Source organism: Sparus aurata, chromosome 1 (genome assembly GCF_900880675.1).
Source record: "Sparus aurata chromosome 1, fSpaAur1.1, whole genome shotgun sequence".
In the NCBI taxonomy this organism is placed as follows: Eukaryota; Metazoa; Chordata; class Actinopteri; order Spariformes; family Sparidae; genus Sparus; species Sparus aurata.
Genome location: NC_044187.1, coordinates 6,373,527 through 6,397,051, shown reverse-complemented (window position 1 = coordinate 6,397,051; position 23,525 = coordinate 6,373,527). Strand labels below are relative to the sequence as shown.

The 23,525-nt window shown below is 41.4% G+C and overlaps 1 protein-coding gene across 1 annotated transcript in view; it reads right to left on the bottom strand.

Annotated features, from left to right (window-relative positions):
• The window catches only part of LOC115587207 (B-cell receptor CD22-like), a 56,475-nt gene that overhangs the window by 9,599 nt on the left and 23,351 nt on the right, over positions 1-23,525 (bottom strand). The window contains exons 7-9 of the mRNA XM_030426912.1: positions 13,911-14,180; positions 13,287-13,544; positions 12,939-13,026 (exon numbers count right to left, since the gene is read on the bottom strand). Coding sequence (XP_030282772.1) covers positions 12,939-13,026; positions 13,287-13,544; positions 13,911-14,180 — 616 coding nt within the window. The remainder of the gene's footprint in view (positions 1-12,938; positions 13,027-13,286; positions 13,545-13,910; positions 14,181-23,525) is intronic.

Below are 23,525 nucleotides of genomic sequence, written 5' to 3'. Positions count from 1 at the left end.
TTCTGGACTTTGAAGCAGCTTGTAGTTCTCCTTGTACCAGGTGTAATTAGCTGCTGGGTTAGCATCACTGCTACAGGTCAGAGTCACTGAACTGCCCTCCACTATCTCAGCAGAGGGACTCACTGACACAGAGGGAAGTCTTGGAGCATCTGGAGAGAGATGAACATATTTATTATTAATTGGGATACAGATGACTTCTCACAGTTGAACTGGATATTGAATTGTTTATTATACATGATATCATATTCCTGGTTAGCACAAGCTACAAAATCAATTTATTTTACATTCCATGCTGCAGTCAAAGCTTCCTCTACACTGCTGTCTGCCAGTGAATTTATTGGTACAAACTGATGATGTTTGTTCTTTAATTTAATCACTTTCTACGAACATCATTTCTCAGAGACAGAGTTGATAACAGGACTCTGGACACATTACGTGTTGGATGTGTATTTATGTGTGGCAGCATCTGAAACTTTAGAGGTGGTTTTCTGGATCAATGAACATCTGTGCAGATCTGTAAACAATTTGTAATCAAACAATCATTTCATCATCTACTGTAACTGCTCAGTGAACAACAGCAGCAGACTGTGAAGGTGAAACAGGCAGAGCTGGAGAAAGTGCACCATCAGCAAACACCTGACTGGGTAATAAAGTTTTAAAAAGTTGTCATTACTTGATTTAAATCAGCTGCGTTCACTCACATGTCACCATTAATATAGATGTATTCAGACGTATTTCTCCCAGCTCGTTCTCAGCTGTACAGTAATACTCTCCAGAGTCAGAGGACTGGATGGAGCTGAAGACAAGCTGTGGTTCTTTACTGAGAGGTTGAAGGTCTGGATCTCCATTCTTCTTGTACCAGGTGTAATTAGCTGCTGGGTTAGCATCACTGCTACAGGTCAGATTCAGTTTCCTACCATCCACTATCTCAGCAGAGGGACTCACTGACACAGAGGGAAGCTTGGAGCATCTGGAGGAGATATGAACATATTAACATTTATTCTGGATGCAGATGAGTTTTCATGAGTGAAACTTGATATTTAATTGTTATTATATATGATATATTCCTGGTTAGCACAAGCTACAAATCCATATATATTATATTTCCTTTGCTGCAGTAAAAGCTTCCTCTACATGGTGTCCTCCAGTGAATTTATGGTACAAACTGATGATGTTGGTTCTGTAATTTTATCACTTTCTACAAACTGAAAAAGTTGCCTTGTAATCAAATCCAGTCAGCAATTTTGTTTTCATGTATCTGGTGAAAACAAACTACTAATATATGAACATCATTCCTCAGAGACAGGGTTGATAACAGGACTCTGGACACATTAGATGTTGGATGTGTATTTATGTGTGGCAGCATCTGAAACTTTAGAGGTGGTTTTCTGGATCAATGAACATCTGTGCAGATCTGGAAACAGTTTGTAAATCAAAACATCATTTCATCATCTACTGTAGCTGCTCAGTGAACAACAGCAGCAGACTGTGAAGGTGAAACAGGCAGAGCTGGAGAAAGTGCACCATCAGCAAAACACCTGACTGGGTGATAAAGTTTAAAAAGTCATAGATGATTTAAATCAGCTGCATTTACTCACATTCAACTCCAATATAGATGTATTTAGACATTCTCATCCACAGCTCATTCTCAGCTGTACAGTAATACTCTCCAGAGTCAGAGGACTGGATGGAGCTGAAGACAAGCTGTGGTTCTTTACTGAGAGGATGAAGGTCTGGATCTCCATTCTTCTTGTACCAGGTGTATTTAGCTGCTGGGTTAGCATCACTGCTACAGGTCAGAGTCACTGAACTGCCCTCCACTATCTCAGCAGAGGGACTCACTGACACAAGAGGGAAGCTTTGGAGCATCTGGAGGAGAAAACATGAACACATTTTACATTAATTTTAAAATTGCAGATCAGTTTAAGATGAATAACAGAAGAAACACAATGAGGAAATATTAGTTATAAAGTAGTGCAGTTTGATTCAACACTTTTGCAACTCTGTCAAATAAACTAGTGGCTGTGTTTTTATCAGAAATCAGAGATAACAAATTAATTAATAAAAGTGTCACAAAAAGATAAGAACTGATAAACATGGAATCACTATGAGTTTTTTGTAAATCAAAAAGAACTGACTATGTTAAAGACATGAAGGTAAATCTTGTTTTACATAATCTCCAGTGTGAGCTGATATTTAACTGTTTAATTTTGCAGACGGACAATGAAAGATATTTATGCATCATGTCACAATCTCATGGGCCTGTGATTTGATTGTCACTCAGTTCTGCACAATGAATCACCAAATACCACTGAATTACATGTAGTTAAGATCCAGTACAACAGGTCGGCTCAAAAGGCTCCACCAGGTGTTATTTCAGTGGACGACTGTAAGTAAACTCACACAGTGGAGGAGAGCGGAAGTTCTCATGTCCTTCTACAGCACAGGAAAAGCTGTCTGTAGGAGTGAAGTAGACTGAACAATAAGAAGATGTTTGTCTCTGAATGATCCGTCCATTCTTGTACCAGACGTAGTGAAGACGATCAGGTAGAAGACAACTGCTGTCGCACTTCAGCACTGCCCAGAGTTCAGAGGGATACACCTGATATCTGTTCACCTTCACCTGCACGATCTGATATTTGAATAAGAAACAAAAGTCTTCATTTTAGACTGAATGTCAACACAAAACACCAACCACACACACACACACACACACACACAAAGATATTGCAACATAGAACTTAATAAAATCCAGATGAAAATGTTACCTGTGACAGTCAAAGGGACTCCAGGTAAACCGTATAACTCCCACCTGGTTGGTTTGTTATGAATCTGAACTTGTACTCCAGCTGAGTCGCTCTCTCTCAGGTCTGTGATTCTCAGAGTGCAGTCAGCTCTTCTCAGAACAACTGTACTCAACACGATCTTGATAATCTGAGTCTGTTCTCAGATCCACAGGTTCTTTTCCACTCAGTTTAGTAAACCAGAATGTTTCTTTAACTTCAGTATAACGGCCATATTTCAGGATGGGTATGTGTAGGTGCAGCTCATGTCCACTGTTGATCCTTTTAAGGCACAGATCTCAGTAGAGCTGTAAGTCACTCCCCAGTCATCCTGACTCTGTATCACTGTAACACAGAGAACATCAGAAAACACAATGACACTGAATAACAGAGGAAATTATATACATAAAAATGCGGCTCAATATAATTTTCGATATCATTTCCTGGTTAGCACAAGCTACAAAATCAATATATGTTATATTTCCTTTGCTGCAGTCAGAGCTTCCTCTACATTGGTGTCCTTCACTGAATTTGTGGTACAAACTGATGATGTTGGTTCTGTAATTTAATCACTTTCTACAATACTGAAAAAGTTGCTTTGTAATCAAATCCAGTCAGCAATTTTGTTTTCATGTATCTGATGAAACAAACTACTGATATATGAACATCATTCCTCAGAGACAGAGTTGATAACAGGACTCTGGACACATTAGATGTTGGATGTGTATTTATGTGTGGCAAGCATCTGAAACTTTAGAGGTGGTTTTCTGGATCAATGAACATCTGTGCAGATTTTTTAAAGTTTTTAAAAATCATTAGTTGATTTAAATCAGCTGTGTTTACTCACATTTCACATTAATAGAGATGTATTTAGACGTCCTCCTCCCCAGCTCGTTCTCAGCTGTACAGTAATACTCTCCAGAGTCAGAGGACTGGATGGAGCTGAAGACAAGCTGTGGATCTTTACTGAGAGGTTGAAGGTCTGGATCTCCATTCTCCTTGTACCAGGTGTATTTAGCTGCTGGGTTAGCATCACTGCTACAGGTCAGAGTCACTGACTCTGCCCTCCACTATCTCAGCAGAGGGACTCACTGACACAGAGGAAGCTTTGGGAGCATCTGGAGGAGATATGGACATGTATTTTTTTAAAGACATTACAAAAAATGGACTGATTAAATTGTTTTTTGTTTCTTTTTGATTGTCCCATTATCACAGCAGCTGTTCATGTTGTTAATATAATGGGAACTGACAGTCATAAAAGCTGTTAGAATGTTTAATTTCCAAAACCTTTACACCTTGTTATCCATACTGTACATGCTGGTTGTGTTCAGGTCCTGTTTGCAAGATTCCTGACAGTGTGAAGTGTTGCTTCTCCTCTAGTTGTAACAGTTTAACTTTATTCAGTTACATATAATTCTGCTAATCTACAACTTTTAGAAGCCAGTGTGTCTGCACGTCTTTTTCCTGATACAGTGGATCAACTCACAGACTGGAGGAGCCGTAGTTCTCATGTCCTTTCAAAGCACAAGAGATGATGTCTCCAGGATAAACCCGCCTTTAAAAGAGTGTCTCCACCCCTGTGACTTTCGTCCGTTCTTGAACCAGACGTAGGAAACGACGCTGGACTGCAGCTGCTGTGACACTTCAGCTCTGCCTCAGTATCAACTGGTGGACTGTTATTCTGGTCACCTGCACCTGCAGAGCTGGATATGAGAACAAGAAACAATATTATTATCACTGGTTCTAACAGAAATCACTGATAGATGTACACACACGACAACACAACAGTTACTATTCCTAGAACTAGCAGTGAACATTAGTGCCTACATAACAGTAATTATTACACAAACTCATGATGATCCATCATTTTCAACATGTTCACTGTTTCTAAATGTTCTATGTTGATGTTTTACATCAGTGTGTACATCAGTACCTGTGACAGTCAGAGTTGTACCAGTAACTACTCCTCCACTCAAAGCTTCCGTTGTGAATTTGAAGTGATACTGAGCTGAATCACTCTCTGTCAGGTCAGTGATTCTCAGAGTGGAGCGTCCTCTCTCTGATTCAAGGACCTGAACACGACCTGCAAACTGGGAGTCTTCACTAAGGTCCTCAGGCTGTGAAGGACTCTGCCACTGATGAGACGTTCAGGACTGAACCAGACTTTAGATCTGATAGTTTCAAAACTGCTGAAGTGCAAGAAATGTCCACTGATGAGCCTTTGAAGGCACAGATGCTTCTGTCAGTGTAAATCACTCTGTGCAGGTTTGACCATCAACACCTGAAAGATAAACAAAGTTTGGGTCATTTTAAACCAGAGTTGATGAAGAGTCACAATGAAGGTCTCCATATTAAAATACATGTAGTTATCAGACTCCATCAGATGGTGTTTGTTAGTGTAGTAACTCACACACTGGAGGAGAGGGGAAATCCTCATGTCCTTCAACCGCACAGGAAAAACTGTCTGCATAATTAAAGTTTCCTGAGTTAGTAGAGATGTTTGTGACTGAATTTGCTGTCCATTTTTGTACCAGATGTAATAAGAATGAGAAGGTAGACGACAACTGCTGAGACACTCCAGCTGTGCCCAGCGTGTAGAGACATGTAATCTCTTCACCTTCACCTGCAGATCTGAATGTGTGAACAAGAAACAGAAGTCTCCATTTCAGACTGAATGTCAACACACACAAACACACACACAAAGATATTGCAACACAGAACTTACTAAATATTAGATGAAAATCTTACCTGTGACCCTCAAAGTAACTCCAGGTGAACCAGTATATCTCCCACTGGGTGGTCTGTAATGAACATGAACTTGTACTCAGCTGAGTCGCTCTCTCTCAGGTCTGTGATTCTCAGAGTGCAGCTCTTCTCAGAACAACTGTACTCAACACGAAGTTTGATCTGAGTCTGTTCTCAGATCCACAGGTTGTTTTCCACTCAGTTTAGTAAACCAGAATGTTTCTTTAACTTCAGTATCAACACCATCTATTCTGGATGGGTATGTGAGGAGCAGCTCATGTTTACTGTTGATCCTTTTAAGGCACAGATCTCAGTAGAGCTGTAAGTCACTCCCCAGCCATGCTGACCCTGTATCACTGTAACACAAGAAGACATCTGCTTTGATCAATTCACAAAGACAAATCATTTTACATAGAGTAGTAACACAAAAGATGTTACCCCACACATGTCAACTTCCCTTTTCTGGTAACTGTCTACCTCCTGATAAAAATAATGGTTCATGGCTTTAATATGGTTTCTGAATGGAATGAGCCTGAACACAAACAGAGAAGACCAAGTCTGAGCTTAGTTAGTCATAGTCAGTGCAAAAGAAGAGTGGAAGATGTGAACATGCTTTCTACAGTTAAACTCAGTGTGCACCCAGTCTGAAGGTGCAGTGAATGTGAACAGGGAATGTATTGAACCTGTACCTTTAATGCAGTGTACGACCAGGATAAGAGGAGAAATATTATTTACTAGGGTCTGTGCTGTTCTTGGCAGGGTGGGAGGGTTACTCTTAAAAATGTAGTCCGATACAGTTACTAATTACCTGTTTAAAAAATGTAGTCAGTAATGTAATCCAAGTACCACAATATTAAAGTAATGTAACTTGATTACTTTAAGTTACTTTTGGATTACCTCAAAACAAACGCAAATAAAGACTTCACATAGTCTTATAGAACACATAAAGGAAATTAAAAATGTAATTAATTGTAGGGTATGTTAGATTTATTCAGTTTTATTCATTGACTACTAACTATTCAGCTGTATTCAAGAATTACATCACATATTACAATAATAATAATAATAATAATAATAATAATAATAATAATAATAATGGTAACAACTATTATTAGTGTTATTGTAACTACTAGGCCTATTTCCAGTAATAGCAGTAGTAAACACCCCCACATATAGGATGTGTGTCACTTATTTGTCCCCAAAATTACCCATACAATTTCCTAATATAATCATGCTATTTTAATACCTTGTTGTGATCTAAAGTGTTAGTGACCCATTTCAATCACTGCAGGTGTTTCAGGCAATTTTGTGACGTACAAGCCCCACAAGGTGGCAGTAGCTACATTTTCAAGTGCCTATGGGGCTCTCGAAAGTCAACGAGTTTTCCACGATGAAGTCCGTGGAATTGTTTCACAATAAAAGCCTACTGAGCTATTTATGCTAGAGGACTTTAATTTGAGACGGACACAGGAAGTGTTGAGTTTGTATTAACAATGTATGTCTTCATTTTAACAGGGCAAACTGGAGCGAACCAAACGAGCCTTCGTACTACAGCATGTTAAATTATATCAGAATAAAAACTTCTGTGATCATTTAGCTAAATGAAAAAAAAGCTAAACACGTACCATTCCCGGTCACCAGCAGCACCACCCACGGACCCAGTAGTAGTACCTAGTAGCAGCAGCAGCAGCAGCAGTAGTTGTAACAATGACAGCCCGAGCCTGGTTAGCAGGGTAACTAATGTTAACTTTAGCTAACAGAATTTCTGTGTAGCTAGCTAACATTCGCAGTTTCGCTTACCATTAAAGGGACAGTGTGTAATATATCAAGTATTTAGCGCCATCTAGCTGTGAGGTTCTACATTGCAACACTCCTTTGCTCACCCCTCCCATTCTGAAGACGTTGGAGACTTCCACAAGCTACGGTGGCCCTGACGGACAAGAAACTCATTTTCAAAATATGAACTCTTTCCCAACAGCGTTGAGTATTTCTACTGATTCAAGTAATGAGGTAAAGATGTAGTTAGTTATTTTTATTGTTAGTTACGAGCATTTTTGCTGAGCTCCCTCTCAGTTCCACAGTCAAGCTAGCTCTGAGCGAAAACGCGTTTAGCCTGACTACGTAGCACCACGTAGCGCTTTGCGCACATTTATTCATCATTCGTCATCATATATTTTAATTGTAATCCAACTAATAATCCCAATTTTTTCCAGATGTATCTGTAATCTGATTATGTCTTTTTTTTCTGTAACTGTAACGGAATACAGTTACTGTTTTTTTTAATCCTAATACGTAACGCCGTTACATGTAGTCCGTTACTCCCCAAGCCTGGTTCTTGGTCAGTTCTCTCTGTTCACTCTGTGATCAGGATGCTGCTGAGTGTGAAAACTACAAAAATAAAAGCAGAACACTGAGGTGTCAAACTGCTTCAAGCAGCTATGATTTAAAGATAAGCTGTCTGCATATAGCATGGAAACATCACACTGACGTCAGACAGCACTAACAGAACTAGCAGGGAGTGGTGCGGATGTACGATCATATACAAGAAGTACAGTCAGTTTTTGGGGTTTTACTGTGAGAACAATATCCCTCCAAAAAACCTCACTGTGATAAAAGTAGCTGCAGATACAAACTAATCGTCCTCCACATGAGCTGCTGCTTCTGCAGCCAGGGTCGACTTTAGAACACATTAAACAGGAAGAGAAGGGAAAAGTTCTGAAAACCCAAAATATTCTCAGTTTACAGCGTGTAAAAGTGCTGAGCACACAGCTACTTCATGCAAAAGTCCAGATTCCCTCTTTAAATGCAGTAAATGTAATTGTACCTGACACAGAGAGAAGGAAGACGACAAATCCACTCACTGCTGCAGTTAAACTCATATCTGCTCCTCTGATCTCTCTGTGAGGTTTCAGAGACAATAAAACATGTCAGCAGATAAAATAATGATGCACACAGGAGGTTTACAGTATCAGTCACATCTACAAAACAATTCTACTTACAATGAAGACGGACGTCGTCTTGAAAGAAGCCGTTCCTCAGTCGTCAGTGAGCAGAAGACAGATATCAGGCTCTTAAACCACTAGATGTACTTCCTCTTTAGCTTATTAACATACATGACGTGCCAAATGCGAGTCAACACCCACATTGTACTAAAGCTGTGTTGTCTTGCAAGTATGAATTCAATAATAAATGCAGTATGGGATGCATTAAGTCACATTTTTCATTGTAAATATTTACAGCTGCCCTCTACAGTTCATCTCTCTGTGCTCTGAGGCAGGATGTCACACAGTCTGCAGGTGTAGTGAAGGAACAGGAATGCATTGTACCTGTGAACCACGAGGCAGTTTGACTGAAGAGGATGAAGAGCAGAGGGTTCATTATAAGAGAGGATGGAGAATGACATGTTGTTGCTGCTTCCTGGTTTGTTTCTTCTCTGTTCACTCTGCAGTCAGGTTGCTGCTGTGTGCAGAGAAAAGCAGAACACTGAGCCGAGAGAAACTCACACGTCTGTTAGTGTTAACACCACATGAACACGTGACACACATAGTTCAAGAAGACTGGTAGGATCTGATGAGGACACACAAAGGTTTTTAATGACTTTGGCTCATTTAGGTGGTTCAGATTGATCAACTGTGCAGAGATGTCCAACATGTGGATCTGGATAAAATCAAAAAAGTGTCACCTAACATTTGGAAAAAAAAACAGCCAAACCTCAGAGTGTGCAGAGAAACGGAACAAAACTATCTGCATGGCTACACACCACTGAAGGTAAGAGAGAAAGTGTCTTTATGTAATTTGGGTGAACTGACCCTTTAAAGCAGACAGAGGAGGAAGCACTCACAGTGATGAAGCCTGAATGTGCCACACTTAAACTTCCCCACTAGAGGGCAGTGAACCATCAGAGATACTGAATCAGGAGCCTGAAACAACATTTTATCCTCCATCAGTGAATGTTACATTACATTCAGATTTATTTATCTTCACATTTTATCACTAAAACTTCATTTTGACTTGTTTACTCTGGACATTTAATTCATGAAGCATCACAGGTAGAAACTGTGGTTCAACAGTAAGGTGAGGACCCTGCTAAGTACCCGGGATTCTGCGTTTATGTCTGAGAACCTGCAGGACTACAAGCAAGCTCAGTGAAGCCTGAGGAGAGGCATCAATGAGGCCAAACGCAGCTACAAGCGGCACATAGAGGAGCACTTTAACAGCAACAACTCCAGAAGCATGTGGCAGGGGAGAAAGACTCTGACTGGCTATAACGACAGCTACACAGCCACCAACTCCACAGACCGCACACTGCCAGACTACTCAACAACTTCTTTTCTTGCTTTGACCGTCGGATTGCTGCTGACACACACCCTGCTCTACCAGGGAAGGACAACGCCATTCAGCTGGACCAACATCAGGTCAGATCCACCCTGCGTAGAGTCAACACCAGGTAAGCAGCATGGTCCAGACGGAGTCACCAGTAGGATTCTCAAGTCCTGCACAGACCAGCTAGCTGAGGTATTCACCACCATCTTCAACCTCTCGCTACTACAATCTGCAGTCCCCACCTGCCTGAAGTCAGCCACCATCATTCCAGTCCCAAAGAAAGGTACAGTGAACTGCCCTAATGACTATCGCCAAGTTGCTCTCACCCCCATAATCACAAAATGTTTTGAGAGACTCATCCTCTCTCACATTAAATCTGCCCTCCCTGCTGACCTGGACCAACACCAGTTTGCCTATCGAGTGAACAGATCACCAGAGGATGCTCCACTCCACACAGCCCTGACACACCTGGACCAGCCCAACACGTATGTAAGAGTGCTGATTGTGGACTTCAGCTCAGCATTCAACACGGTCATCCCCCATAAACTAATCTACAAACTGAAGCAACCTGGGCTTAGGCAGTTCACTGTGCACATGGATACTGGACTTTCTTAGCAACAGACCACAACACATCAGGATGGGAGGCCACACATCATCCACTCTCATCCTGAACACTGGCACACCACAGGGATGTGTCCTCAGCCCACTCCTCTACTCCGTCTTCACCCATGACTGCTCCCTCATCCACCCCAACAACACCATCGTCAGATTTGCTGATGACACGACCATCGTAGGATTGATGACAAATAAAAACGAGTCAGCCAACAGGGAGGAGATTCAGCATCTGACAGAATGTTCGGAAAATAACCTGGACTTAAACACCTCGAAAACCAAGGAACTGATTGTGGATTTCCAGAAATCCAAACGCACAGAGCTTTCTGCCCTCTACATGCACATGGAGGAGGTAGAGAGGGTAGAGAGCTTTAAGTCCCTTGGGGTTCACATCTCGGCCGACCTCACCTGGACCACACACATCTCTCATCAGGTGGGGAAGGCCCAACAGAGACTTTACTTCCTCAGGAAGCTGAAGCACGCTCACCTCTCTCAACACCTGCTGACCAACTTCTATCGGTCAGCGATAGAAAGCCTCCTGACCTACTGCTGCACGGTGTGTTTCTCCAGCTGCACAGCACAGGACAGGAAGGACCTGCAGCGGGTGGTGAGGACAGCGGAGCGTGTCATCAGGATGACACTACCCCCTCTCAGAGACATTTACACTGGCCAACTCAAAAAGAAGGCCAGCTGTATTGTTAAGGACCCCACTCACCCCGGACATTACCTGTTCTCCCCCCTGCCCTCTGGGAAGAGATATAGATCCATCAGATCTAAAACAAACAGACTGAAGGACAATTTCTTCCCACAGGCAGTGAAATGCACATTTCTTTCTCAAAACGATGACAATAAAATTCTATTCTATTCTAGTGACTGAGTTCAGGAGTCCATAGTTCAGAGTAGTGATCAAAAACTTTACACCCTTTATAACAGGGTGTTACATAAACATGGACTTTTATTCTGAAAGGGCTTCACATTTAGTGAGCCTGGATCTACTCTGCTTCATTCAATCACCCCAAAATAATTTATTTGAACCTAACGGTGATTTACGGCTCAAATATTAGTTCAGGTCCTCCTCAGTAAAAACTTTCTCTGTGCATCTTCATATCAGCAACATCCCAAATCATCAAGAACCATTAAACTGTGGCACATTTCATTCTTATGGACACAAAATGTGAGAAATGAGGCAAAGCTAAAGGACAGAGTTGAATTCAAATGTCTTGATATCTGGTGAACAAATAGTAATCTCAAACATTAACAGAAGAATAATTAGTTTAAAGCTGAAGTTTAAACGTTCTGCACACTAATGTTTCACCTACAGAGCTGTCCAACAGCTCCTTCACTTGTTGTGGAAGCTGGCTGTTGATTTGACTCAGCAGCAGAAATAATTGGAAAATGTAACATCTGTCAAAGTGTTTTACTACTGGACTTATGTTTGGTGTTAATGTGTGAAAATATAAACTGTACATGAAGTAAAATGTGATGCTCTCAGCTCACTGTCTCACTTTGAACTCACTTTATTGGCTTTGTCAGCCAGGACAGGTGAAAACCCAGAAGCTGATCAGAGACTTTTCAGATATTATTTATTATTCTGTAGAATTTCAAAATACATTTTGTTTAACATCTCATCAATGTCTATAATATAACTGACTGTACAGGTTAAAATAAGCTCTCACAGTTTAAGCAGTAAGCTGATCTGAACAATAAATCATGTCTGACAGCTGGACATGATTCAGTTGAAGCTGCCGACTCCACGTTCTTCTAAACTTCCTGCTACATGCTGCTGCTGACTGTCTGTGCTGCTGACTCCTACCTGCTGCTGCTACTGAAAACTCAACATGAAAACTTTTGGAGCTGAAGGTAAATGTGTCCACTTCCCCCACATCCTCCACAGCCTCGCTCTCCTCTGTGATATTTCAATGTGGTACTTCTTTGTGTCCATCAGGTGAGTCCTGCCTCTGGTTCAGCTGCATCTGAAGAGAATCCCAGAACACATGTGTAAAGTTTTAGTTGTGACTGTGACTGTAAATCTAAAGTCAGGATGTTTTATTGGATGCAGGAGTCTCTAACCTGACTGGACTTCACAGCATGTCTTCCTGCTGCTCTGTGTCTTCTGTCTGTGCTGCAGTGAAGTCTGAGACGTCCTCATAAACAGGACAAGAGTCCAACTGATGAGGAGAGACGACAAAATGAAGCTCAAAGGACCTCGTTCATGAACCGACATCAAATCAGATCAGTCAAGTTATTATAACTGTGATATAGAGGAGGTTTTGTCAAGACGGCCTCTCTCTCTGTCTCACCTCTATCATCTCGACAGGTTCTTGTGGTTCAGTGGTGGAGCTCAGAGTTTTCTTCTTCCTGGATCGAGTCCAACAACAACAAATACAAAACTCCACATTGAGAAACTCATATCACTGAAACTAAATGAAGTCTGAAGAAGAAAATAAAAGAGCAGATGGATTCTGATTGTTTCACCTCGTCCACAGACTCAGGAGAAGAAGAGGAATCAGCATCAAGACCACCACAGTCACCCTGATGATGTTCATTATCTTTGTTGAATTCACTAGAAATACACACAGATATGTGATGAGAATCAGTAAATCACTTTTCCAGGTGATGCTGTCTGTTAATCAGTCAGTCAGAGTCCTCCACCTCTGACATGATGGAGGTTCCTCCCTGAACACAGCTACAGAAAAACTGTCTCTGAACGCAGACAGGAAATGTTATTTTCTCCGCACCAGTTATGAGTTGTTACATATTAACATGTTAATCTGCTCTGGTGCAGTAAACAGGTGTGTGTGCAGGTGAATGAAGATAACTCACCTGCCACAGTCAGATGTACGGTGGTTTTGTTTCTTCCTCTTCTATTCTGGGCTTCACAGGAATAATTCCCACTGTGTTCAGCTCTGAAGTCAGTGATGGTGAAGATCTGTCCTGATGCTTTTGGTGAGTCTTCATTCTCCTTGTACCAGGTGTAATTAGCTGCTGGGTTAGCATCACTGCTACAGGTCAGAGTCACTGAACTGCCCTCCACTATCTCAGCAGAGGGACTCACTGACACAGAGGGAAGCTTTGGAGCATCTGGAGGAGATATAAAGAGACTCATGTCATTCACATCAGTTGAAGGCTTTGTCACATTTACATTTTGGATTAACGTCATGTGTTCTGTGAACATAACTTGTATTTTGCCTTTTTAGACCTCTCTTCTTCCAACCTACACAAATAGACTACAGTTAACATTAAATTCACATTATATATCTGGAGATATGTGTGTAAACATGTGAAGCAGGTTCACTGTGGCTACAAGTCATATGTCTCTTAACGCTGAGTCAGCAGGACACCAGAGCTGTTTATATTTTGTACTCACACTGGACATCGACTGATACAGACAGATAATAAAGTTTTAAAAAGTCATTAGATGATTTAAATCAGCTGAGTTTCACTCACATGTCACATTAATATAGATGTATTCAGACGTCCTCCTCCCCAGCTCGTTCTCAGCTGTACAGTAATACTCTCCAGAGTCAGAGGACTGGATGGAGCTGAAGACAAGCTGTGGATCTTTACTGAGAGGTTGAAGGTCTGGATCTCCATTCTTCTTGTACCAGGTGTAATTAGCTGCTGGGTTAGCATCACTGCTACAGGTCAGAGTCACTGAACTGCCCTCCACTATCTCAGCAGAGGGACTCACTGACACAGAGGGAAGCTTTGGAGCATCTGTAAAGATGAATGCAGATTATCACTTGAAAGCGCATTTTAGTTAAGTGATTTCATAGGAAGATGAGGAGGTAGAAAGAAGTATAAATCTGCTGCAGTTGCTCAGTGAACTACAGCAGGCAACTGACACTGAAACAGGAAGTAACGCCTGATCGTTGCTGAGTTAAAAAGAAAATCCAGGAGTTGAGGAGTAGCAAAAAAATGTCACAATTATGCAAAAATGGACCTGAATGCAGGACTTTCACAGAGACAGGCAGGTAAAGGAACAACAAGCGAACTCTAATGCTGTTAATCAAAGTCCAAAATTCAAACATGAAAGCAACAAAAAGGAAACAAGAAGAATCAACGAAATTAAAGAGTTATACAAAAACAGAAAACAAACCCCACAGTCCAGTTTGTATAACAGGCCTGACAACATAAAAAAAAAACAATGTGACATATAATCCAATGTCCTGCGTTTCACTCACATGTCACATTAATATAGATGTATTCAGACGTCCTCCTCCCCAGCTCGTTCTCAGCTGTACAGTAATACTCTCCAGAGTCAGAGGACTGGATGGAGCTGAAGACAAGCTGTGGTTCTTTACTGAGAGGTCTGGATCTCCATTCTCCTTGTACCAGGTGTATTTAGCTGCTGGGTTAGCATCACTGCTACAGGTCAGAGTCACTGAACTGCCCTCCACTATCTCAGCAGAGGGACTCACTGACACAGAGGGAAGCTTTGGAGCATCTGGGGGAGAAAAAATTTAATATTTTGACATTCAATTTTAATGCGTGTCTACAATGAAGGTCCATGTTAGAAATAGACAGAAATCCGAAATACCAAACTAATTAATCTTACTTCAACATAATCAACATAAATCCAAATGAACATAAAGATCACAGACAGAATGTTTCATAGTTCATCAGTGATCAAGGAAATTATCCTGGTTCAGTGTCTTTGGACACTTTCATGTTTACTGATGAACTCCAGTAGGTCAGGACGATAAAGTTCTACATACTAACATTCAAAACACAAGTAAGAATAATATCTTATAACTCCTCACATCTGAACAATCAGAAGACTAGATTCTGTTCACTCTTGTGGATGGACCAGACTTAAAACAGTTCTTGAATCAAAGTGTTTTACATCTTTAAGTGTCAATAAAGACACAGACGGATCTGTGATCTGTTATTTTGTGGCTTAATTTGGAGTGAAGACACATAAAATAAATATTTATTCAACAAGTCTAGACTCTTAGTGCAGCTGTTTGGTTGTCAATCACTTCTGTACAACAAATCACTAAATACCACTGAGTTACATCAACATGTTAAAGTCTCCATTAGATAGAACAGAAAGTGAACTCACACACTGGAGGAGACGGGAACTTCTCATAACCTTTGACAGCACAGGTGTACTCGTCTGCATGACCAACGACGCCTGGAGAGTAATACCATTTATTTTCTGGTACTTTCTCTCCATTCTTGAACCAGATGAAGGACGTTTGACCATAACAACTGCTGACACACGTCAGGTGAGTGGGTGAATGTGATGGATTCACCTGCAGCTTGAGAGGCTCTGTAAATATGTGGTAATGAACAACAATGTTAATTATGTTTATAAATACATACATAAGATGTTTACGAACATTAACCAGAAATTAAACACTTTGAACTAAACTAATAAATATTCAGTCGAAAATGTTACCTGTGACCCTCAAAGTGACTCCAGGTGAACCAGTATAACTCCCATCTGGTTGGTTTGTTATGAATCTGAACTTGTACTCAACTGTGTCGCTCTCTCTCAGGTCTGTGATTCTCAGACTGCAACTCTTCTCAGAACAACTGTACTCAACACGATCTTGATAATCTGAGTCTGTTCTCAGATCCACAGGTTGTTTTGCACTCAGTTTAGTAAACCAGAATGTTTCTTTAACTTCAGCATCCCGGCCATATTTTCTGGATGGGTATGTGTAGGTGCAGCTCATGTCCACTGTTGCTCCTTTTAAGGCACAGATCTTAGTAGAGCTGTAAGTCACTCCCCAGTCATCCTGACCCTGTATCACTGTAACACAGAGAACATCAGAAAACACAATGACACTGAATAACTTCAGTTAACAATCAGTTAATGAGACAAAAGTGATCAAACTACCAATATGATGTGGAGGAAAGGTAACATGGACGTGCTTCAAAATCCTCGATTATCAGACTAATTACTGTCATCAACAGTTCTTAATCATGTGTCAACAAAAAGTCGTCCACACAGAAAATTAATAAAAACATATTTTACACACTTTTCTGAGAAAAGTTGTACAAAATACTCATGTTACTCCACCCACATGTTAACTTCCCTTTAATATGCACTTTCTAACTAATGCTTTAAATAAATAACACTTTATGACTTTTGTATGTTATTTCTGAATGACACCAGGATGAACACAAACAAAGGAAGAGTGGAAGATGTGAACATGCTTTCTACAGTTAAACTCAGTGTGCACCCAGTCTGAAGGTGCAGTGAAGTGAACAGGAATGTATTGAACCTGTGACCTTTAATGCAGTTTACTGACCAGGATAAGAGGAGAAATATTATTGATCAGAGTCTGTGCTGTTCTTGGTCAGTTCTCTCTGTTCACTCTGTGATCAGGATGCTGCTGAGGTAAGTGTGAAAACTACAAAAATAAAAGCAGAACACTGAGGTGTCAATCTGCTTCAAGCAGCTATGATGTAATGATAAGCTGTCTGCATATAGCATGGAAACATCACACTGACGTCAGACAGCACTAACAGAACTAGCAGGGAGTGGTGCGGATGTACGATCATTTACAAGAAGTACAGTCAGTTTTGGGGTTTTACTGTGAGAACAATATCCCTCCAAAAAACTTCACTGTGATAAAAGTAGCTGCAGATACAAACTAATCGTCCTCCACATGAGCTGCTGCTTCTGCAGCCAGGGTCAACTTTAGAACACATTAAACAGGAAGAGAAGGGAAAAGTTCTGAAAACCCCAAATATTCTCAGTTTACAGCGTGTAAAAGTGCTGAGCACACAGCTACTTCATGCAAAGTCCAGATTCCCTCTTTAAATGCAGTAAATGTAACTGTACCTGACACAGAGAGAAGGAAGACGACAAATCCACTCACTGCTGCAGTTAAACTCATATCTGCTCCTCTGATCTCTCTGTGAGGTTTCAGAGACAATAAAACATGTCAGCAGATAAAATAATGATGCACACAGGAGGTTTACAGTATCAGTCACATCTACAAACAATTCTACTTACAATGAAGACGGACGTCGTCTTGAAAGAAGCCGTTCCTCAGTCGTCAGTGAGCAGAAGACAGATATCAGGCTCTTAAACCACTAGATGTACTTCCTCTTTATCTTATTAACATATATGACGTGCCAAATGCCAGTCAACACCCACATCAGACTAAAGTTGTGTTTAACACACATAGTTCAAGAAGACTGGTAGAATCTGATGAGGACACAAAATGGTTTTTAATGACTTTGGCTCATTAAATTGTCTCAGTTTACTGTAAGGTGTCCTTGAGTGACAGAAAGGCGCCTATGAAATAAAATGTATTATTATTATTATTATTATTATTATTTAGGTGGTTTAGATTGATAAACTGTGTCCAACATGTAGATCAGGATAAAATCAAAAAAGTGTCACCTAACCTTTGAAAAAAACAGCCAAACTTCACAGTGTGCAGAGAAACAGAACAAAACTATCTGCATGGCTACACACCACTGAAGGTAAGAGAGAAAGTGTCTTTTTGTCATTTGGGTGAACTGACCCTTTAAAGCAGACAGAGGAGGAAGCACTCACAGTGATGAAGCCTGAATGTGCCACACTTAAACTTCCCCACTAGAGGGCAGTGAACCATCAGAGATACTGAATCAGGAGCCTGAAACAACATTTTATCCTCCATCACTAAATGTTACATTACATTCAATAGTACATATTACAAAAAACTCAACTCTTTGAGTTGAGCAAAACAAAAAACTAATCAAATGTTCCAAATACTTTAAATGTACTAATCATATGCCTCATATGCAAATGTTTTGTACTTACACAGTGAAGAGAGATCAAGAGTTGATATGTCTATATTTATTCTCAAACTTGCAGTGATAGATCCCTCTGTCTTCGGAGCTGATGGAGGGGAAATGGAACTTTCCCCTGGTGTTTGAGTCAGTGTTTGGCCGCCCTTGTACCAGGTAATTAGCTGCTGGGTTAGCATCACTGCTACAGGTCAGATTCACTGTACTACCCTCCATTACTTCACCAGAGGGGCTCACATTAACATTATGCATTAACTGCATCTCTGAATATCTTCAGCTCGCCCCAGGCCTCCTCCTGCTACTTCAGTAGAAGTGTCATTCACTCCCCAGTCCTTCTGACCCTGTGCAAGGGTCGCCTAAGTCTACCGTGATGTGTGGTAACTGTGGTGATTAACATGTTTCTTGTTTAGTCTTTTGCCATAATTGAAACTGCCATGATGGGTTCAAACTCATCAGGAGCCTAGGGTAATAACACGGGTAATTGATACGGACTGGCAGGGCTCCAGACTGCGACCAAATCGGCGCATTTTGCGACCAAAATTTGAGAAGGGCGACCAAATATTACATTTAGTCGCACATGTGCTACCAGTGAATTTGCCGGTGTTTTATTTTGTTTTTTTAAGATCGGTAGTGGAAGGTAACCAAAGCGAATCAAAGAATCTGGAATCTGGACTGACAGGTGGCAGGCCAATGTGTGTTAGATGGGCAGGGACTGGCACTGTAATTGACTAATGTGTGGAGAAGGAGGGTCTGAAAGTTTTTCCGAGCGCAGAGGGAGAAGGTTTCACTTTCAGCGAACAATGGCGAAACGAACTCTGCAATTCTACCAGATACGTGTCCACTGCGTGATGGGGCTGAGCTGGTTTTTCACTTTAGATGATGTCTTAACTTCCACCAGCTCCGCTGCGCTGCGTATCTGCTACGGCAGTCCGGAGCAGATACGCAGTACTTCTATTTCGGCGGATGCCGGAGCAGGACGCACCGAGCACAAACAACAATATAACATCCGGTTACTTTTCAAAATAAAACACTCCGTGTTGACACCAGCACACAAATCTCAAAAAAGAGACAAACACAAGCTCTTCTCCTAATCCTTCGGTCAGGAACACTTCATGTTGTTGTTTTTATAACACAGACCTATAACTGTGGCACTGTAAAACCGGATCGGAGCAGTAAGGAACCGTACACCTATATGGTGGAATCTCTGGGTTATTTTCTTCACGATAAGCCTAGAAGTGTGCCAGAGTCAAATCCTGACTCAGAGGATGAGTCCAAGTTTGAAGACAGGAGTGTGGCGAAAAAGGGCAAAATACTGTTTTCGTGAAGAATGGGTGCACAAATTTGACTGGTGAAGGTCTCAGAGAGACGAATTTCATGAACTGCAGATGTATATATATATATATATATATATATATATATATATATATATATATATATATATATATATATATACATACACACACACAATCAATATAATTGCTTCACGGTGTGTGCCCCTAAATTTTGTGATTGCGCTCCTAAAATTTTCACTTAGGGGCCACTGTGCTCCTAGTAAAAAAAGTTAGTCTGGAGCCCTGACTGGTATTATTATATTTTGCTCTGTTTATTTTTACCAACTGTGATAAATGGGGGAGAGGGGAAAGGTCGCAGGGAGATGGCGCGTGACAGGTAGGGACCATCAGAGTTTGGAGGAAAGTTGCCAGCAGGATTGTTGGTGAATCTCCACAGGAGAAATCCAACAGAAACCAAAAAAAGGATTGAAAGAACACCGGATTACTGCGGGCCCGCGATCCAGTTGCCAAACGGGCTGGGTGAGCTTTGCGTATGTTTGCTTCTTTTTTCAGTGAGTTTTACGGCGGCCCGCCATGTTTAGACTTGTCAAAGTTAGTTTTATTTTGATAGCAGAATTTAGAAGGAAGACAAAAAGGTTATTCCATCCCAGAAGCCTACAGTTTGTGTGCTTGGTCAGCAAGAAACCCACCTTGAAGCATGGTGATGGAGAAGACTCATGTTAATGTAGTAATTATCGGTCACGTCGACAGTGGAAAGTTGACCACTGGTGTATAAATGTGGTGGCATCGACTGGAGAAGTTTGAGTTTCAACTACAGGGGAGTTAAAGCCAAAAGTCATCACAACGCTTATCCAATGCCACTAGTGCATGAAATACTGGAGTCTATGCAAAGAGCCCAGTATTTTGGCTCTCTGGATCTCCAGAGTGGTTACTGGCAGGTGGCGATGGATGAGGACAGCATCCAGAAGACCGCCATGATTACCCACTTAGGATTGTTCCAGTTCAAGTTCATGCCGTGTGGCCCGAGGAATGCTGGGTCCACTTTCCAGCGCTTGATGGAACGCGTCTTGGGGATCTATAGGGCAGAATCTGCTTTGTTTATATTGATGACATCATCATCTTCTCCAGAATGCAAGAGCAACATCTGCAAGGCCTGGAGGCAGTGTTTCAGAAACGAAAATCTAATCCTGAATGTGAAAAAATACCATCTCCTACAGACTCAACTCGTCTTCTTCGGCCATGTAGTTTCAGGGAAGGATTGGAAATGGATCCCATGAAGGATGATGCCACCACGGCCTACCCAGGTCCCACAGAGCTAAAAACTCTCCAGAGGTTCCTAGGGTTGAAGGGTTGGTATCACAAGTTCCTTCCTAGGTTAGTGGATATTGTGGCTTCACTCAACAACCTCAAAAATAAAGGGACGTTATGGAATTGTCGGCTCAGTGTCAAGCGGCATGTGAACATCTAAATCGCTTATTGCCGTCACAACCGGTGCTAGCGCAGCCGAGGCCACACCTTGGCTTTCAGGTGTACTGTGACTTTAGTGGTGTGGGGCCAGGAGCTGTTCTGATGCAGTCCACTGAAGGTGAAGAAAAAGAGCCATCGCCTTTGCTTCGAGAGCTCTCCATGGTGCTGAACTGAGGTATTCTCCCTCAGAGAAGGAATGCCTGGCGGTGATGTGGGCAGTCGAAAAGTGGGTTCATTACCTTGAAGGGGAAGCATTTGATGTGTTCACAGACCATAGTGCTCTGACCTGGGCATTCAACTGCCCTAAGGCATCATCCCGCTTCACCAGATGGACACTCTGCCTGCAGGCTTTCTCCTTCTGGGTCCACTACAAGCATGGATGCTCTGTCCCGCACCATGCCACTACAAGAATGTAGTGTGTGTGTGTGGTTGTGCCAAGTCATACTGGGCAATTACTCAGTTCCCTTCAGGCCATTAAATGCAGCTGGACAATACATTGTGCCAAGAGCTGGAGCTAACAATCTGCCAACCCATGCCAGGTCGCATGCATTACCAACAACAACAGGAAGTTTTGTACAGCTGATTCAAATACCAGTTGGTTGTGCCAACTATGCTGGTGCCAGAGTTCCTCACATACTTCCACAATAGCCCATTTGGAGGAAATTTAAGAAGGATGAAGACACTCTTGAAAATCTTGGAGGTAGCATGGTGGCCAACAGTCTGCAAAGATGTCTGGAGTCATTCCATGCTTGCCTTTCCTGTCAGCAGTATAAAGGCCCTAATGTCAAGCCTACTGGTCATCTCCAGACAACGGAGGTCAAAGCACCCGGCAAGATGATAGGAGTGGACTTCACCGGGCCATTCCCACTCAGTAAGGCTCATTCTAGTAGATTACTATAGTAAGTGGGTGGAGCTTTTCCCTCTGAAGGGCGCCAAGACATCAAAGGTCTGTCACATCTTGAAAAATGACATCTTCACACGCTGGGGGGCACCCACCTACCTGGTGTCAGATCGACGCCCTCAATTCACATGCCAGCTGATGTCCAGCCTGTGTGAATCCTGTAGTGTGGCCCAAAAGTTCACTACAGCCTACAACCCCTGAAAAACCATGATCGCTGCTTGTAGAAAACCATCATCAGGATTGGGACCGATGGCTGCATGAATTCCGGTTGGCTATCAACACGGCAGTACATGAGACCTGGTGTAACGCCTGTACTGTACTGTAACTTATCAAGTCTGCTCGTTCCCTTAAATTGCATTTGTACTTTCCCTTTTTGAGTTAATAATGAAGGAGATTGTTACATCTGTACCACTGTAACACAGAGGACATCAGAAAACTACAATCAAATTCATAACAGAGGATAGAAGACATGAACCTGCTTCGTAACACAGAGTTAACATGAATTACATGCTAACAACAAATCCTGCTTCGGAGTACAGGCACCAGATGAACCACTAACAGCTCCAAGTAGATCACTGACACGCACTACTCTTATTCTTAAACATTAACGACACAAAAATGGAATGTGTTTAATGGTCTGCAACATTGGCATTATATCACACAAACAATTTAAAAGAATATTATGAAGGTTATCATTAATTTTTATATAATTCTAAAAAATATCTTTTAGCTAGCTCTGAGTAAACTAAATGCCCAACAATGTAAATATAGACATACATTACCTTGAACAGAGAGAAGGAGGATCAGGAATCCACTCACTGTCACTTTTAAACTCGTAGCTGCTCCTCTCATCTCAGTGTGACTCCTGAGAACTTAAATCAGCAGGTCAATGTATGAAAGATCAATCATATCACATGAATCATTACACTAAATATATCAAAAATAATTCTGCTTGTAACAGAGAAACATTTCTCTTTAAAGATCATGTCCCTCTGTGGTCAGCACAGTAGGCAGCAGACAGATGTGAAGCTGTTAAACTAGACTTTTAATGTGCATGTAGTCAGTAACTGACTGACTTAATAGTCATTTTATTGTTTTGTAAACTCTATGTGAACCTCTTAATGCTGATTTTTAAAATAAGAGACTGTTTGTGGGTTTCTAACAGGGGTAGAGGTAACGATTGCGTTTATCTTGTAAAGGAAACAAAGTCTTTTTGTCGGCTGGTACTCGTGAGGCACAGACTGATTATTGGCCTGGCTGATATGTAGAAAAAACGCCAGCCCAGAAAATCCACATCGGTCGACCCCTGGTGCTTTACTTCTTTTCAAGTTGAAATCGTTTAGAGCACAAAAACAAAAGTCACATGATAAAGTCATTATGAACCATGTAAGAGAGAAACAAAAGAAATGTCTTCAACCAGCAGTGCAGTGTTGAAGGGGGGACAGCGCTCCATGTCAAGACAACAATGTGTGGTGCAATGAGTTACAGTCTCCACCAGATGGCAAGTTTGTTAGTGGAAGACAGTTTGGTAAACTCACATTTTAACATTATTTAGTTTTAAATTCACCCTAACTAACCGTGGCTTTAAGGATACGCATCAATTCAACACATTTCAAGGTTCAAGACATGTTAGATTTTATGTGGAAA